The following is an 18,769-nucleotide window of genomic DNA, read 5'->3' on the forward strand; positions in this document are numbered from 1 at the left end:
CAGAATGAGTTTAGGAATTTTCCTTCCATTTCTTGAAGAATAGGTATTAATTCTTCTTTAAATGTCTGGTAGAATTCTTCTTTAAATGTCTGGAGTCAGAATTGAATGTCTCCTTCAATTCTGGCTCCCTAGGGAGCCATCAACTGTGGACTCTTGTTTATTGGGAGATTTTTAATTACAAATTCAATGTCTTTGCTGGCTATGGGTCTATTCAAATTTTCTATTTCTTCCAGTTTCAGTCTTTATGTGTTTTTAAGAATTTATCCATTTCTTCCAGATTGCCCAATTTACTGGCATATAATTGTTCATAATATTCTCTTATAATTGTATTTCTGCGGTGTTGGTAGTGATCTTTTTAGTCATGATTTGGGACATCTCTCTTTTCTTTTGGATAAATCTGGCTAGGAGTTTATCAGTTTTGTTAATTCTTTTAAAGAACCAGCTCCTAGTTTTGTTGATCTGCTCTACTATTTGTTGTTTGTTTCTAAATTTCTTTATCATTTATTTCTGCTCTAATATTTACTGTTTACTTTCTGCTGGTTTTAGGATTTATTTGCTGTTCTTTTTCCAGCTCCTTTAGGTGGAAGGTTAGGTTGTATACTTGTGGCTTTTCTTCTTGCTTCTTGAGGAAGGCTTGTTACTGCTATATACTTCCTCTTATGACCACTTTTGCTGTGTCCCAAAGGTCACAGGACTGTCATGTTTTCATTTTCATTTACTTCCACGTGTTTTCTAATTTCTTCTTTAATTTCCTGGTTAACCCATTCTTTAGTAGAATGTTCTTTAACCTCCATGTATTTGAGGTCTTTCCAAATTTGTTCTTGTGATTGACCTCAAGTTTCATAGCATTGTGGTCTGAAAATATGCATGGTATGATCTCAATCTCTTTGTACTGGTTGAGTCCTGTTTTGTGACCCACTGTGTGATCTATTCTGGGTAATGTTCCATGAGTGCTTGAAAAGAATGTGTGTTCTGCTTTAGGATGAAATATTCTGTAGGATGAAATATTCTGGACTTCTGTAGGATGAAGTCCATCTGGTCCATGTGTCATTCAAAGCCCTTGTTTTCTTGTTTATCTTCTGCTTAGATGGTCTGTCCATTGAGTGGTGTGTTAAAGTCCTCTACTATTATTTTTATATTATTATCAGTTTCTTTAAATTTGTTATTAATTAATTTTTATATTTGGGTGTTCCCAAGTTGAGGGCATAAATATTTACAATTGTTAGGTCTTCGTGTCGGATACACTCCTATATTAGTACCCTTCTTCATATTTTATTATATATAGTCTTTGGTTTAAAATCTAGTTTGTCTGATATAAGTATGGCTGCTCCAGCTTTCTTTTGATGTCCATTAGCATGATAAATGTTCTCTATCCCCTCACTTTGGATCTAAAATGAGTCACTTATAAGCAGCATATTGGTGGTCTTGTTTTCTTTATGAATTCTAGCACCTTATATCTTTTGATTAGAGCATTTAGTCCATTTACATTCAGAATAATTATTGATAGATATGAATGTAGTGTCATTGTATTACCGGTGAAGTCGCTGTTACTGTAGATTGTCTCTGTTGCTTTCCAATCTTAATTGCTTTTGGTTTATCTTTTCCACTCAGAAAGTACTCTTTCATATTTCTTGCAGAGCTGATTTAATGTTTATGAACTTCTTTAATTTTTGATTGTCTTGGAAACTCTTTATCTCTCCTTCAATCCTGAATGACAGCCTTGCTGGATAAAGTATTCTTGGCTGCATATTTTCCCCATTTAGCATGTTGAATATATCATGCCACTTTCTTCTGCCCTGTCAAGTTTCTGTGGACCAATCTGCTGCTAACCATATTTTTCTACCCTTGTAGGTTAAGGATCTTTTTTCTCTAGCTATTTTCAGAATTCTCTTTATTTTTGTATTTTTTAAGTTTCATTATGATATGTCTAGGTGTCGATCTACTTTTATTGATTTTGAGGGGAGTTATTTGTGCCTCTTGGACTTGAATGCCTGTTTCCTTCCCCAGGTTAAGGAATTTTTCAGGTATAGTTTGCTTAAATAAGCCTTCTGCCCCCTTTTTCTGCTCCTCTTCTGGGACTCCTATGATATGGATGTTATTGTACTTTATGAGTTCCCTAAATCTGTAGTTGTGATCTAATAGTTTTCTTTCTCTCTTCTTTTCAGCTTCATTATTTTCCATAATTTTATCTTCTGTATCACATATTCGTTCCTCTTTCTTCCATCCTCATTGTTAACCAGTCTGTTTTACATCTGTTATAGCAGTTTTCCAGTCAGTTTTACATCTCGCTTATTATAGTATTTTTTATTTCAGCCTGAAATAAATACTTCAGTTCTTTTTATCTCTGCAGCAAGGGTTTCTCTGGTATCTTCCATGATTTTTTTCAAGTCCAGCTAAACTCTTGTTCAGATATAATGCTTATATCTGTTTTGAGCAAGTCCCTGGTTGTGATTTATTGTTATCTTTCTTTTGAGTAGATTTCCTCCACCTTGTCATTAGGTCTAGGTTTCTGTCTTCATTGTGTTGTCTGCTCCTCAGTAATATTACTATATTAAGAAGAGCTCAAAAAAAAAAAAAAAAAAAAAAAAAGAAGAGCTCATATACTGTCCAAGGCCTGCTGCTTCAGGAAGAGTTTCTGGTGTATGCTGTCTGCACTCTGCTATTATGTTTTGGCTGTTCTTTCCCACAGGTCAGTCATCTGTAGAGTTCCACCTTGCTTACATTGGGGATATTTGGGCCTTTAATTAGGTGTGCTTTGATTTGTTTGTTAGGATAAGTCTAATTAAAAAAATAAAGGCAGTCTGGGTGGCTCAGTTGGTTAAGTGTCTAACTCTTGATTTCAGCTCAGGTCATGATTTCAGGGTTGTGAGATTGAGCCCTGCATTAGGCTCCACTCTGGGCATGGAGCCTGCGTAATATTCTCTCTCTCTCTCTCCCTTTCCCTCTGCCCCTCTTTCACCCCTCTTAAAAAACAACATCAACAATAAAAAACAAAACCTGCTCAAAAAAAAAAAAAAAAAGAGAGAGAGAGAGAGAGAAAAGGAAGAAAAAAGGAAACAAAGAAAGAAAAAACTATAAGCCTAATTCCAAAGCAAAAGAAAGAAAGAGAAAGAAAGGTAGAAAGAAAGAAGCCTGATCCAAAAAAAATGAGAAAAGCGAACAAACAAAAAACTATAAGATTGAGTCCTAAGAAAAGAGAAAGAAAAGGAAAAGCCTCGTCCTATTTCCACCAGAACTGAAGGTGATGGATGCTTTGGAGCACTCTATGATCAGGAGACTTGGTATGTGCAGGGGGCCTGTGTTGGTACCTTGAGGGAGACGCCTGCTCCATTGGCTCCACTGAGAGACCTGCCCTAGTAAAAATGTCCCTGCAGGGTGCAGGGGGGTGGGGTTTGGTGTAAGCAACCCCATCCTCTGCTGGGGGTGCTATGTTGCTCACTGAGGTCAGACTGTGCTGGTGAGTATGGGACAGGTGGAAGATGGCATTACCCTACCCCCTAGTTCCTGGGAGGGGAACTCATGGCCGCAGCTGCTCAGGAAGCCCTCACAGAAAAGCAAACAGTCTCCCCTTCTGTGGCCCATGCCTCCTTCATATCTCTGCCCTCAACCTGTCCATGCAAGGGCTGTCAGCACACCCTGCATCACTTTCTGTGTTTTATTTCAGCATGCACCTGGGATTTAGAAATCCATATCTTAAAGGACTCAGCAAGGTGTGGACCTACCCTGCTCCCCCCAAAGGAGAGCCTGGCAATGCGGTGCCTGGATCCACTCTGTCAGAAAAGCAGTCACACAGGCATGTGGATGCCTGTAGTCTATGGTGAAGCACAGCAGAAAGCTGTGAGCAGGCTATCTGCCCTCTGTGCCCTCCTCCTGTCCCCTGCTGTTGAGTGGCTGCTCAGTGGCACCTACCAGGTACCTGGTCCTTGGAAAGGACATACCCTGGGAAGGGAAACATCCTCTCCCAGTGTTACCCAGGGCATCCCCACGCCACATTGTCGGCCTTCCACTCCTGGGCCTCTGTCTTCCCTCTCCAGGAGCATAAATGCCTGCCTGGCTTGATTCTGGCAAAAGGCGTAGACTTCCAAAACCTCAGAATTTGAGCTCTGCTGTTTGTAAAAAACTCACCACAGTTTCTCTCGAATCCCCAGTCAGTGGTCCTAGGGAAAATTACTCTTGTGCAGACACAACACCCTGGTCTCTCTCCCTTTTTCTCCCTGTCCTCCTCCCACAAAAAGGGATCCCACCCACTACCTGGTAGCGCAGCTTTTCTGTCTCCCAATTCATGTCTCTGAACCTTGCAGCAACCATGTTCTCACCCTCTAATTGTGCAGATTATTCTCTTAATCTCTCAGATCGATTTCCTAGTTCAAAATGTTTTGATGCCAATCTAGCTGTATTTGAGGGATGAGGCAAGCCCCAGGGTGCCTCCCACTACTCCACCATCTTTTAAGGAGGATTTATCCTCCTTAAAAATTAATTTCTAAGTACTACTTGCATTCATTAAATTATTCATATTTATTTATTTATTTGAATTTTTTTAAAAAAGATTTTATTTATTCATGAGAGACATACAGAGAGAGAGACAGAGTCACAGGCAGAGGGAGAAGCAAGGCTCCATGTAGGGATCCCGATGCGGGACTCGATCCCAGGACTCCTGGATCATGCCCTGGGCTGAAGGCAGGCGCCAAACCGGTGAGCCACCCAGGGACCCCCTCCTATTCATCAGATATTTAATGAATGCTTATTAGACCCTATTTGAGGTTCTTGGGAAACATCTAAATAAAACCAAATATTTCCATCTTTGTAAAGCTTACATTATCAGAGAAAAACAAGTCATAAATATGTACTTACTCACTATATGCTAACTAGCTTCAATATGATATTTTTAGTACTCAGTTCTGTGTATTTTCTAAATTCCTTTGTGATTCTTCTTTGACCTAGGGTGTAGGCATTATTCTTTGATAATTTGAGAAAGCTTGGTTTTTGGGTAAAATTACAGGCAGTTAAAAAAATGTTTTATGTTTGAAAAGAATGTATGTCCTTTAATTATTTTATCTTATGTGGTCTTTAGATAAAAACTGTTAATTGTATTATTCCAATTTATTTTTGTCTGCTTGCCTATACATTATGAAGTTGTTTAGAAGTCTTCCATGATTTTTGTGCTTTTTCATTTTTTTTCCTTTAATTCTGCTGGTTTTTTATTTCTATATTAAGGAACAATACCAGATGATTTCAAGTTCATGAATTTTAGTCTTTCTATTGGATCATTTTTTTCATTGAATCATTTTTAATGATTAGGTTGGACTGACTTTATATCTAGTAATTCTTCTTTCCTGAGAGTTCTGTAATTTTGAAAATACATATTCCAGCCTTTTTTTTTTTTTTTCAGGCTGTTTTGGCTAGTTTATTAATCTTTTTATTTTCTCTGTATCATTATGTTTTAGTTGTGTCTCATAGTTAGTATACATTTATTTATTTTTCTAACGATCCTGTGGTTTCTTATCTGGTGAACTTAGTCTACTCAAATATGTTATGATTACTGGCATGTTTTTTTTTTTTTTCCACATCTAAGGTGTCCATGATTTAAGATATATCATTTTTTATATACATTTGTTGAGTCTTAGATGCTTAAAAGTTCATAATTTTCTTCTTCTTGAATCAGTCTTTTTGTGTTTATGTAAGATATGCTTTATATCTAATACCTAATAGTGCCCATTAAACTATGACACAATACCTTTAAAATAGTCTTACATATGGAACTCATAGAGCACTCAGTGTTGCAGTCCTATCTTAAAGAACATTTTTTTTTTCACTAATATCAAGTTTATGTCCCATTTTTCTGTTTTGGACTGGTTAATTAATTAATTTTTCTACATGCACAAATCATTGTAAATGACAATTAAGTGGAACATGTAATGCTATCAGCAATGTATATGACTCAATTGAAGTGAAGACAAATAGACATCTGGGACTAGGTTTGTGACTGTCAAACTGCTATATGGTCAGCAGCAACTATAAGATGTCTTTGGTTGTAAGATGCATTCAAATTTCAGAGGTAATAAAATATTAAAAAAGTACGTTTAAAAGCTGATATAAAATTGATATTTTAATTTATTTCACTTATAACATTTTATATTTACTCTGCTTTTTTTCTTTTTTAGAAGAACATATTCTTTTCCAAACTTTTCTTAGATTTTTAGGTTTTCTTTATTCTTTTTTCTTTACTGATTTTGAAGTTCTGAATTTTATTTCTATTATTTTAGTGGTTACCTGTAACCTCGATACACTCTCTTGATTTAATAAACTAGGAAGCTCATCACTGTCTCCACTTTTCTCCTGGATAAATACATGGCATTTCAACACTGTACCTCTAGTCACCATGTTACTATTTTATACATTATTGTTGTTCATGTTTTTAGTGTACCTTATTCTAGATTGGTAATTATTTTCTCTCAGCATATGAATATGATATTATTCAATGTCTTACTGCCTTGTTGCTGTTGAGAAGTCTACTGTCACTTCATCTATCTTTTGTATGTAATCTAATATTTTTTATTGAGTTGTTTGTTAGAACTTTGTCTTTAATGTTCTGCAGTTTGACTATGGTGGGGTGGCATACAGATATTATTTATCTTGCCGGGAACTTGTGATCCTTAAATTAGAGGGTTCGTGACTTTTATCATATTTGATAGTTATGAAATATTATTTACTCAAAAATGGCTGTCTTCTGTTCTCTCTGTCCTCCAGTTCTGGAGCTTTTTGGAAAATTGTGTTTCTGTCACATATTTCCGTGGTGTTTCATAATCTCATCTTCGTATTTTATGTCTCCATATTTCTGTGTGGTGAATTCAAGAGTATTTTTTCATATCTAATCTATTTTACTCTTTGTAGCTCTATTTCATCTACTATTTAGGCTATTCATTAGGTTTTAAATATTAATGATTTTGTATTACATGTATTAATATATAGTAAAGTGCACGCAACATAAACATAATTTATCAAGAAAATGTATCTAGTATCAAGACTCTTATAATCCCCATCCTGGTCAAGCATATAACATATCAATATAACCATCACTCTAGAAACTCTTACATCTCTTCCCTACCTTGTAATAGTAAAACACTTTCTAGGCTCTTTATGGTTTTTATTTTACTTTTTTCATTATAGTTATTGTGTATGTATGTATCCCTAAACAAATATAACTGGTGGGTTTTTAATTTATATAATAGTCAGTATGCATTGTTTTATGTTTTTTTCACTCAACATTATATCTAAGATATATCTATATTACTACTATATCTGTATTTCATTCATTTTTGATACAATGCATTTCATACTATGACTAAATACAATTTGTTATACATTCTCCTGAAGATAGATTTTGTGTTATTTCCAGTATTTGACAATTCCAAATCAAACTTACTCCCATATTTCCTCTTGGAATTCTAATGTATTTCGTTTTTGGTCACTGTCTCTTAGATCTCTCATATTTTTTGAATCTGTTTGTTTTTTCATAGAACATTTTACATTGTTTCTTATGTTACTGATACTTTTTGTCTGCTACTATTTTAAGTAGCTATTTGAGCTATATGGGAGGTCTGTGTTTCTTGGGGTTTATGCCTTTTGTTTATTTCTTTCCTGTGTTGGATCATCTACTCACCTTTAGCCATGTTTTATATCTGATAATCATGTGGGTCCAGCCTGTCTCTTGAAGATTTGTTTCTTTTGCTTCTGCAAGGTGTTTTGGGTTATCATTTGGCTTCAAGTCCCTGTATCATACTGCTGGGTCAATTTGAGCTTCAAATTCCTGAAGGCAGCTATAAAGTAACTAATTATCAGGAAAGATTACTTTTCCTCATGCTCAGCGCCTTAGCCACAACAAGGTGGGATGTTTTGTTTTTGCTTTTCTGTCTGGGTTTGACAGTGATGAAGTCTCTCTTGCTTTCGTTCTTTACCTCTGCTTCCCTTTTTCCCTTTCTCCTCTTCCCCTATCTCCCCATTTCTTTCTCTTTCTTATTTTTAATGTTTCACACTACTGAAGGCATAGCAGTGGGAAAATCTGACTTTATGTGGTTATCTTAACTTCAGATATCTGCCTGTTGCAGGCCCAAAGACTTAGTTTTTCCCCCCAAGAGGGCTTTGACACTTGATATACTTGGTTGACCAGAGTGGGCAGCCTCTTTTAGGCCTGCAGCATAGTGTAGAACATTAATGCTCATGTACATTTCCCTCTGGTTTTAGAGTTCTTTCTGTTTTGGGCTATGTATTTATTTAACCAGATCAATTCTTTATTTATAAGAAAGTTTGATTTATTATAGTCAACATCTTGTTTATTTTATAGAAGAAGGTTTTCGGTTTATCTAGTGTGCTACTTTATTGACATTGTTTACCAGACTCCATCATATTCTAGTTTTTCTAGTTCCTTCCTGTGTAAGTCTTTGGTTGTCAGAAGCCGAAATATATTTAAGCAAAAGAGGGATTTCTTAACTCTTATAACTGAGAAATATAGGGCTTTTCTGGTTTCTGGTATGCATAGTGTAGAGCTTAAGCAATGTCAACAGGGCCCTCTCCCTCTTTCTGCCTTGACCTTACTTTTTTTCAGCGTCGGATTTGATTTTCAGACTTGATTTTCCATGTAGATGAGGAAAGTAATTTCTAGGATTTGGTATCCTTTCAGCTTATGTTCTTCTGTTACATAGCATTGTACTGCCATCCTAGGAAATAACTTTTTACCTAGTTGGTGCACATTACTCTTCTGAACTGGTTACTGTGGCCAATGAGCTGTATATTCCAGTTAGTCAGGTTTAGTCATGTCCCCAACTCTGAGATGTAAGGGCAGGTATACTGTGTTACACAGCCCTACTAAGTTCACATGGGTAGCAGGAGGTTTAGTTCCTCAAAGGAAAAGCCAGACAGTTCTCAGTGAATAGAAAAAAGTGCTAGGAGGGCAGGTATCCTGTATGTGCAATATGCATTTTTTAGCAGCTCCTTAGGTCTCTGGTCAGAAATTTAAATTAAGATATGAGACTCCTGTAATTTCAAGACTATCACTATCTGTGATGGATCATTCTTTTCAACCCTGAGTAGATTAATCAGTAGTAACCTACTCAACAAGATCCCTTTGCTTCTTTTATCAAGTCCTAACAGTTTCACTTTCTGAAATCTCTGGAATCTGCTCTTTTTTCTTTATTTGCCACTGATAGTCTAGTCCAAGCTGTGGTCCTCTTTCCTCTGATCTATCAAAATTAAATCCTTACTGATCAGTTAGTATCTACTCTGGCTCCCCTTCAGTCTGTTCTCCACATTGTGGTGTAGTGATCTGTTAAGAATACAAATCTAATTATGTGTTTCCTATCCTCCAACTACACCTCAAGTTTTTAAAACCTTTCATCAGGCAGAAATTATTAGCTAGATTTGCATCTGGCCCATCATCACTTCTCTGACTATTCTTGCTCAGTAATTCCCTTTTTATATAAATTAAATTATATATTCTCTTATTACTGTCTACCTTTCCCTTTTACATTTATTATAATTACAGTTCTGCACTTGTATATGAATATTTGGTGAATGTCCGATTTCTCCATTAGACTATAAAAGCAGATACCATGTCTGTTTTCCATTATTTTTTAATTTCACTAGCTAGAATATGGCTTGGCTTACAGTAGAAAATAAATATTTATTTCATTAATTAACTGATTGATTACTATAGAGACCTCCATGGTAACTAGGACAATTTATTTGTTCAACCTCCATCTCCAAGAACTTTCTAGTCAATTGATTTTGGATTTAGGCTCTCCAATATAATTTGACTTGGTGGTTTATGGAGAATATTATATAGCTATCAGATGACAAGTGTGGGGTGTTTTGAATATATGTCAACATATAGTTATAGTCATGTGAAATCATGTGAAAGGCTATAAAGTAATAGGGCTATACTGATTGAAATCAGCAAAGAGCAGCTCTTTGAACTGGTTGGATATCTCTTTTCCCATTCGAACCCAAATAAGTTATTTATCTAGTTGAAACTAATTTTTCTTCTGTGCTTTTCTGCTTACATCTGTTGGGCTTGTTGTTATGTTTGCTGATGTGGCTACTTGCTTTTAGACAAGAAGCAGGAAGTTTCTACCAACTTCTACCTCAGGAAGCAAAGACACTTGCCCAGAAGGAGTGAGTACTGCACTAAATGGACCAGCGTCAGGGCAGGGCAGCTTCTCCACAGGCTCGGGCTCCACACTACTAAGAAAAGTCTGTTGTAGGGTGGAAAGAAAGTCTTTTATTACCCCTTCTTCTATAACAGGACTGGACCTCTTCTTTTGTATAGACTTTCTTTAGTTTTTTCTTGCCTTGGGTATGGGTAATCCATCCCTCCTGGATTTCCTTTGGGATTACCGCATGAGTGACAGTGAAATGACTTTACATGTATAAAGGTGAAAGGGTAAAAATTACTTGATACAAATAAATTTTGTTTCTTTGGAAAGAGGTCTGCGTTCGTATTTTATATCTAATATCAACTAACCCTGAAGTAATAATTTCTTCAAATGGTTGATAGCATGCTGACATAAAAATTCTTGGAGAACAGTTAAAAAAGTTGTGCATGAGTTGGCTCAACTGTAAAGTAGAATTGATATATATTGTGATAAATTTGCCATTTTTTTTTTTTTACATCTGTCATGTGAAAAAGAGGAAAGCTGATGGAGTTAGGAGAAAAGAGAAGGAGAAATGTTAAGAGTAGTCATAAGAGGATAGCATCTGATGAACATACTGAAAATATACTGGAAGAATTGATATTGTTCTCCATCTGTTAGCTGTGGATACTGAATCATAATCAATACTAGCTCCACCTTTCTTCCTTTCATTTTCCTTTAAACATACTACTGATGCTTGACACAATGCCTTGCAAATTCTAGCTTCATAATAATTATTGGTTAGTGGAATGAATGAAGCATTGAGTGGATGAAGAGTGAAGAGATGAATGACAAGATTCTAGACTTTCACAGTACAAATAAATATACACATTGACTTATCAAGGTTTGAAAACCATAATGTTTAAATAATTTAGGTAAAATAGATGAAAGGACTGATTTGATTTAAAAATTTGAACAGTGGAATTTTAGAAGTTGGATTACTATATCTAAAATGCAGGGGAGCACCTGGCTGGCCCAGTTGGTAAAGCATGTGATTCTTGATCTTGGGGTTGTGAGTTCGAGCCCCAGGTTGGCTGTGGAGCCTATCTAAAGAATAAATAGATAAGAAATTTTTAAAAAATATTTTATTTATTTATTTATTTATTCATGAGAGACATAGAGAGGCAGAGACACAGACAGAGGGAGAAGCAGGCTCCATGCAGGGAGCCTGATGTGGGACTCGATCCCGGGTCTCCAGGATCACACCCTGGGTTGAAAAGGCGGCGCTAAACTGCTGAGCCACCTGGGCTGCCCGATAAGAAATTTTTTAAAATGCAAGTGGCAAATAATAAAATGAAGTGAAATAACTTGAAATGAGATTTATAGGAGATACATATTCTTTAATGTAGGGATGATTCATCAGCAGGTTCACAAGATGATTTTTAAAAGAGTTTATTCTCATTTTCACTTGATTTAGAATTTTGCCACATAAAAATTGTTTTGAACTTTCTAGTTAAGATGAATCAGATTTCATTTCTGAATTGTCATAGACTTTAATTTTGTAAAATTGTATCAGTAGGTTTTACTATTTATCATATACTGGGTTTAATGCTGCATATCTAGAAAATATTTTCCCCTACATTTGGATCTGTGTGATTAGTATCTGTTGGTTTCCATGTTTGGGTATTTGAATATGGTTTATGGCATGTGTGGGCTATGGTGCCCGATAGATTGAGTTTCAGTCCCCAATCTGCACTTCTTAGCAAATTATTCAAATTATTTTTGAACCTTAATAGGATCTTGTGTAACATGAAGATGATACTTACCAGAAGAGGTTCTTGGAAGATTTAATACATAAATATATGTAAAATGCTTAGCATGGTATCTGGGTTATAGTAGACATTCAGTAATTGGGAACAACTGTCTCTCTCCTCCACCCTATGTTTTGTTCTGCAGCTTTCCCCACAAATAAACCAGATAATGAGGCAAGACATGTAATAAAAGTGGTAAGTGTTGCTCTTAAATTTGTATTTCATGTATACTTCACTTTTTTGTTTTCTGCTTTATACCTTTTATCTTTGTGAAAACATTCTTTAACTTAGCTTTTATAATTCTCCTTATTAATAAATGTAGTGTTATAGTACATTTTCACATTATTAAAATGTGGAGACTGGAGAACTGTGTTTCTCTGTGTTGGCATTTATCATCTTTGTATCCTATCTGGCTCTCTCCTCTCCTGTGTTCCCTTCCTTCCTCTTTTCTCTAGATGGTAAGGTCCTTAAAGGCAAAGGTGAGGTTTTATATTGTTTATATCTCTTATGCCTAGTACAATGAAATATATATGAAATATAGTAGATACTTAGTAAAGGTATCATGTGTGAATGAACCCTGAGGGAGTTTGCAGTATATCTACCCTGATGTCCATATCGGTAGACATTGAATATCTTTCATATGTATATATAAAATTCTCAGTGCTTTTAGTAAGTTCTTTCCATTAGAAGACTACTTTCATATATAAGATTGTGTAGAGATATCATTACAGTGTATAAATTTAAACATGAGATTCTCCAAGTTTATTTAGTGCTTTTCTAAGATTTTTAATGGAAATTTGATTCCTGTTTTATAATGAATGACTCAAGCATTATTTATATACTATGAATATATACTCTTATTTTCACAGTTAAAATATGAAATCTATCTTTAAGATTATTTTTTTCTTAAAAAGTAATTGTTCTTTCTTTTATAGGAATATCAAGAAAATGGCCCATTATTTTCAGAACTTAAATTTTATCAAAGAGCTGCTAAAAAAGACTATAGTAAGTAAATTTAGCAAAGCAAGCTACTTCCATACACACACACACACACACACACACACACGTATATATATATGGCTTGCTAAAGTGAATGTTAATATTTTTCTCTTTTTCTAGCCTTTTGGAAAATTCTTTCCTATTAGAAATTTTATTATGAAATGATACAATTAACTATTATATAAAAATAAGGTAGATATATAAATGTTGATATAATATACATATACTGGGTTATATATCTCAAATCAAAGTTAGTTTTGCTACTTTATATATAATGTCAAGATCTTGTTGATCTGAGCTACCAGGAGTTCTCTAAGTATAAAAGGTAGTAGAATGATATCATTTCTTTCATAGGAAACATTTGGAGCCAAAAGTTGTAAGGAAGAGATATTAAAATGGGTGGTAGATGTATAAACAAAAAGAGTGGACATAGAATGGATTAGTGTAAGGTGTATGGAAATGATTAAGCATTAAAATGATTTAGAACATAAGTTAAAAGTGTTAGAAACTTGAATGGTGGGAAATTAACTGGAGCTGGAAATCACAAGTAAGAAACACTGGTTAGAGGAATTGAATACAAAATGAATCTGAGCAGAGTTGAAGAACAGCAGAAGCATTTTTAAATACTGTACAATATAGGTGGACTAAGCAGAGCTTTTAGGAACTTGCTATGAATAAAAAATGATAATAGTCAAGGTCTTCTACATTATATTTAAGAAAAAGAATGATGAGACTAACCTCAGTAATTAACTTTGTTTTTCTTAATAAAACCTTCTAAATGTTACGACAGTAGTCTTTACTAACTGCTTAAACTATGTCAGAGTGAGAAATAGAATCCATTAAACTTGATTGTTTATCGTAGAGCTGTCTTACACATTAAACGTATATGGTATAAAAGTGGAAAATAAGCTACCTGATGGTTTCAGTAGATTTGATTTTTTAAAAACTAAATTTAATCAAAGCAGTTTCTGTATAATAATTTCATAGTAAGATGATTTTTCTGCCCAATTTCTATTTTTTCAACAACTATCATGGCTTTAAATTTTTAAGTAATGGAAAGAAAAACACATCTCTCTACTGATTCTTTGGTAGTTAACATATGTTCTATTTTATTTTATTTTAATTTTTTGAACATATGTTGTATTTTAGAATTTAATGTATAAGGAAATGACTTTTTTTCAGGAATTAAAACACTTGTTATATATGATACTAATGCATTTTATGACCATGACTACTTTTGTTTGGTTATAATTGCTTAAATTTAAAATTTCTATATATGTTTTTATGTTAATCACAGTGATAAATGAATTTGAAGCCACTAGGTAGATATATTTGATTCTTTAAAACATTTACTAGAAAGGTCTAATTTCTGTTTAGGTTAGCTAAGTAAGTTTAAGGATCTGTATAAAAGTAAGAAATAACATTTCTAAAAATATATATTTTTTTCCTGTTAAATTTGTCTTTGCAGTCAAAAGCTGGATAAAACTCAAAAAACTTGATTATTTAGGAATTCCTCTGTTTTATGGATCTGGTATTACTGAATTCCAGGGAAGAAGGTAAAATGAAATTATTATAATCAAATATTGTTCTATGACTATTTCTTTCTTTTTTTTTTCTATTTTTTTTCTATGACTATTTCTTATGTGCTCTAATATCTGTTTCTGTATAACCCAAACCATAGTACCTTACAATGACAGACTACTATCATTTTAGTTTCCATGGGTCACCAACATGGAAGTTACCCATGGAAACTATTTGTTCTCCACAGCTGGTTCCAGCTGAGGACTTCTGAGGAAGTTGTCTGTTGGGTTGCAGACATCACATGATCTTACTGGGGAAGGATCTGTTTTCAAGGTCACTCGTGTGGCTGTTAACAGGCCTAAGAAGATCCGCTTCTAAATACACTCATGTGATTGTTCGCATACTTCCCCTCCAGCAACCCTCAATTTGTTCTCTATAGTTAAGTCTCTTATGGCTTGCTTCCCTTGCTTTTTCCCCTCTTCCCCCCACATTCATCTGTTTTGTTTCTTAAATTCCATATATGAGTGAAATCAGATGGCATTTGTCTTTCTCTGACTTATTTCAAATCTTATAGTGATGTCACATATTTCCACTATAGTCTCTTTGCTAGAGGCAAGTCACTAAGTCTACTCTATACACAAGAGAGGAGATTTAATTAAGCTTTGTCTCTTGAGAAAAGGCACAACAAAGAATTTGTAGAGACATTTTTAAAAATCACCACATATGGCTAGTCATCACTTATAAATAATTGACTAATGATTTTTTAAAAAAGAAAAAAATCAATTTGTTAGATGCCCCATTTTGTCCTTTCAATAGCCTTTTAAGATGGGTGATGGTTTTTTCCTAGGTGAGGAAATAAGCTCTGTGGTCAGTGCTTTGTTCAGATGGTCTTTAAATGCTATCAGTAAAAACAAAACGAACAAACAATTTTCTTTTTTTTTTTTTAAACAATAATTTTCAAACAAAGTAAAGGGCTGCCAATAGAGGACTGAGTGGCTGAGTGGATCATGGTATATCCATATCATGTAATATTATGCAGCCCATTAAAGAAATTAATTAGAGCTATACCAGTTGATGTGGGGGGATGTGAGATACTAAAAGTATGATGAAGAAAAGTACATATAATAAGATCACATTTTTGTAAAACATAGACAAAAATTCCTTTATGTCTGTGTTCATGTGTATATACATAGATGAATGTAGAATAGGGGCTGATGCAGGCATGTAAGTGAAAGGAAGAGCAGAGATGGAGGTGCCAAACAGAGAAGAAGTACATTTTTTTCATTATTGGTTTATGGGACAGAGAACATGAGTGTGGGCAGGAAGGGCAAAGGGAGAGAGAATTTGAAGCAGACTCCAGGCTGAGTATGGAGCCCAATGCCAGGTCTGATCTCACAACCCTAAGGTCATGACCAGAGCCAAAACCAAGAGTTGAACATTCAACCGACCGTACCACCCAAGTGCCCAACACATGTTTAAAAGTGTATAGAGAAGAGTCATGTTTAAAGTGTGTTTAAAGTCATATTTATAAGTGTGTAGATAAAGTAAATGATTTATAATGTCAAGAAACAAATCAAATAAAATTTTCTGTAGGGACAAATGATTTGTTCAAGGTCTTACAGTGAGCGAATGATGGAATCAAAATGAATCAAACTCAGGACTCTTTAATTTAGAAAGACCATTCTCTTTTCATGACCTAAGAGTGAGCATGGATGTTTCAGCACAGCATTCTCTTCCACTAGAAACCAACTGCAGAGTAAAATACTGACTAGTATCTTTCTGTAAAAGAACGGTGAGATTATTAATGTATGTTCATTCTTTAATGGTTCCGATTCCAATATTCTTCATTGTTAGGTTGGGGGTGTTTTTCCTTGTTTCAAATTCATAAATAGGCAGTTTCAAGCATTGCTATCTTAAGATCTCTTTTTGACGTCTCCTTCTTATAGTTACAGATTTATGGTAATGGAAAGACTAGGAATAGATTTACAGAAGATCTTAGACCAGAATGGTACTTTTAAAAAGTCAACTGTCCTGCAGCTAGGTATCCGAATGGTAAGAATGAATGACTTGTTTTGCATGCCTCATTTTCAGATTATTTACTTGTTACAATATACAAATCGTTGCCCTTTGTGGAATTATCAGAGAATGAAGGATTATTGCCCTAGAAATGTCAGTTATTTAGAGTAGAGGCTATTTTGGTGAAATTGATAACAGTGGGCTCTGTAAGTGACAGAATGTGCTGTGTTTGGCACTACAAACTCAATTAGGCATTGGTTCTACAGCCTGATTTTTTTTCCCCTCACAGCTTTGTTTTACATATCAGAACAAGCTTGCATTGCTATAAGAATAACCTCTCTTTTGTCAGTTGTATTTATAACAATGCAAACTATGGCAAAATATATTATTTTCCATACTAAATACGTGATGATATGGGGGTGCTATAAAGTTTTTATTACGAGTTTGGGATGGTGGCAGTAATTAGTATGGCAATGAATAATATATACTTTGCCAAATAAGAAGCAATGAAATCTTAATAGCACCCATGCACACATTTTGTTTATACTACATATTTGTCTTATCTTGTTTGTGTTTGGTTTGCCCAAGCTCCATTATATTTTTTCCATTTTAAATAGAATGAAACTGCTCATGCCAGGTTGGGATGTGGCAAATAGAACTCGTTAATGTTCCTGTTCATCCATTCATCCATTTATCTAGCCAGCACATGTTTATTGAGCACTGGGTGTAGGTGACATGGAAGGTTCAAGGGCTTTTAAAGATGAAGCTAAGGTATTTTCTGTTATTGTCCAGAAGGAGAATGCCTTTCTGTGTGCTCAGAGACATGGTGTTTTGTTCTGCGGTCTCCAAAACTTGATTTATAATCATTGTTTGGGTGAGGAATTTCTGAGTGGGCTTCATGATTATTTTACTTTGGATCTCTGATGTTACTGTTTTTCCTCTTTGCACAGTGTGACTTGGGACATTGGACTGTCCGGGGCATTGGCCTAGGCATTGTTGAATCTTGGTTTCTTTCCATCAGAGGTTTAATTAAAACACTTGATATTTGAGGATCATGTTATTCAACTTTTTTCCAGGATAAGTGACCAGTATATATGATAAACAGATAAATATATGATTGTAGAAATGTTACTTTGTTATCACTATGAAAAAATACATGTTGTTCTATATTCAGAATGTTCAAAGTTGATCATGAGTTTGAAACAGATATTAACATAATCTTATATATTTCTTCCTGTAGTTGGATGTACTGGAGTATATACATGAAAATGAATATGTTCATGGTGATATAAAAGCTGCGAATCTACTGTTAGGTTATAGAAATCCAGATCAGGTAAGTACAGTATTAAGCTTCTGCTTCCAGTAAGGACCTTCACAGTATCATACTGAGACATTAAAAAAAAAAATCACTCTCCTAACCCAGAAGAGTTTACAAATGAGGATTAGCATGATGAATGTTGTGATTGATCTTACCTTGTTTATCTCATTTAATGCACTAAAGTAAAACGTAATTAGGATGGGGAAACTGAGACTCAGAGGGATTTAAATAATTTGTTAATGGACCTATAGTTAAGTGGCTGAAACTTGAACTTCTGAGCAACTATGAACAAAGGACTATCAAAATCCAGTGGGAGAAGGGATGGATTTGTGCAGAGAAAAAAAAATTAAAAGTCACATTAGCTCCTGTTTCACTGTATAAACACTTAAGTTTTAGAGCAGCATTTCCACAGGAACTTTTTCTGATGATGGAAGTATTCTGTATGTTACTATCAGTATGGTAGCCATTAGCCACAGGTGGCTCTCAAGCCCTTGAGACATGGGTATGCTGAAAAAGATGTGGAGCAACAGGGACTCTCATTCATTGCTGCTGAAAATGCAAAATGGTATACAGCCACTGCGGAAGACGATTTGGCGATTTCTTTAAAAACCAAACATATTCATAACATATAATCTGCAATTACGCTGCATGGTATTTACCCAAAGGAATTGAAAATTTACATCAACACAAAAACCTACACACAGATGTTTATAGCAGCTTTATTCAAAATTGCCAAAACTTGAATCAATGAAGATGTCCTTTAATAGGTGAATGGATAAATAAGCTGTATTACATCCTAGCTATGCAGTGTCACTCAATGTTAAAAAGAAATGAGCAGTCAAGACATGAAAAGACATGGAAGAATCTTAAATGCATATTACTAAGTGAAAACCTGTATAATTCCAACTCTGCAACATTTTGAAAAAGGCAAAACTGTGGAGACACGAAAAAGATCAGTGGTTGCCAGTGGTTAGACTGAG

General features: G+C 34.7%; 1 protein-coding gene across 7 annotated transcripts in view; it reads left to right on the forward strand.

Annotated features, from left to right (window-relative positions):
• VRK2 (VRK serine/threonine kinase 2) overlaps positions 1-18,769 on the forward strand; it is a 111,730-nt gene that overhangs the window by 28,840 nt on the left and 64,121 nt on the right. For all 7 annotated transcript variants that reach the window (XR_011997935.1, XM_072742106.1, XM_072742105.1 and 4 more), the window contains exons 4-8: positions 12,081-12,130; positions 12,871-12,940; positions 14,403-14,490; positions 16,402-16,507; positions 17,712-17,804. Coding sequence is in view for 6 of the 7 variants with exons in the window: in XM_072742106.1 (XP_072598207.1) it covers positions 12,081-12,130; positions 12,871-12,940; positions 14,403-14,490; positions 16,402-16,507; positions 17,712-17,804 (407 nt within the window). In the remaining variant the exon portion in view is untranslated. The remainder of the gene's footprint in view (positions 1-12,080; positions 12,131-12,870; positions 12,941-14,402; positions 14,491-16,401; positions 16,508-17,711; positions 17,805-18,769) is intronic.

Source organism: Vulpes vulpes, chromosome 16 (assembly GCF_048418805.1).
Source record: "Vulpes vulpes isolate BD-2025 chromosome 16, VulVul3, whole genome shotgun sequence".
In the NCBI taxonomy this organism is placed as follows: Eukaryota; Metazoa; Chordata; class Mammalia; order Carnivora; family Canidae; genus Vulpes; species Vulpes vulpes.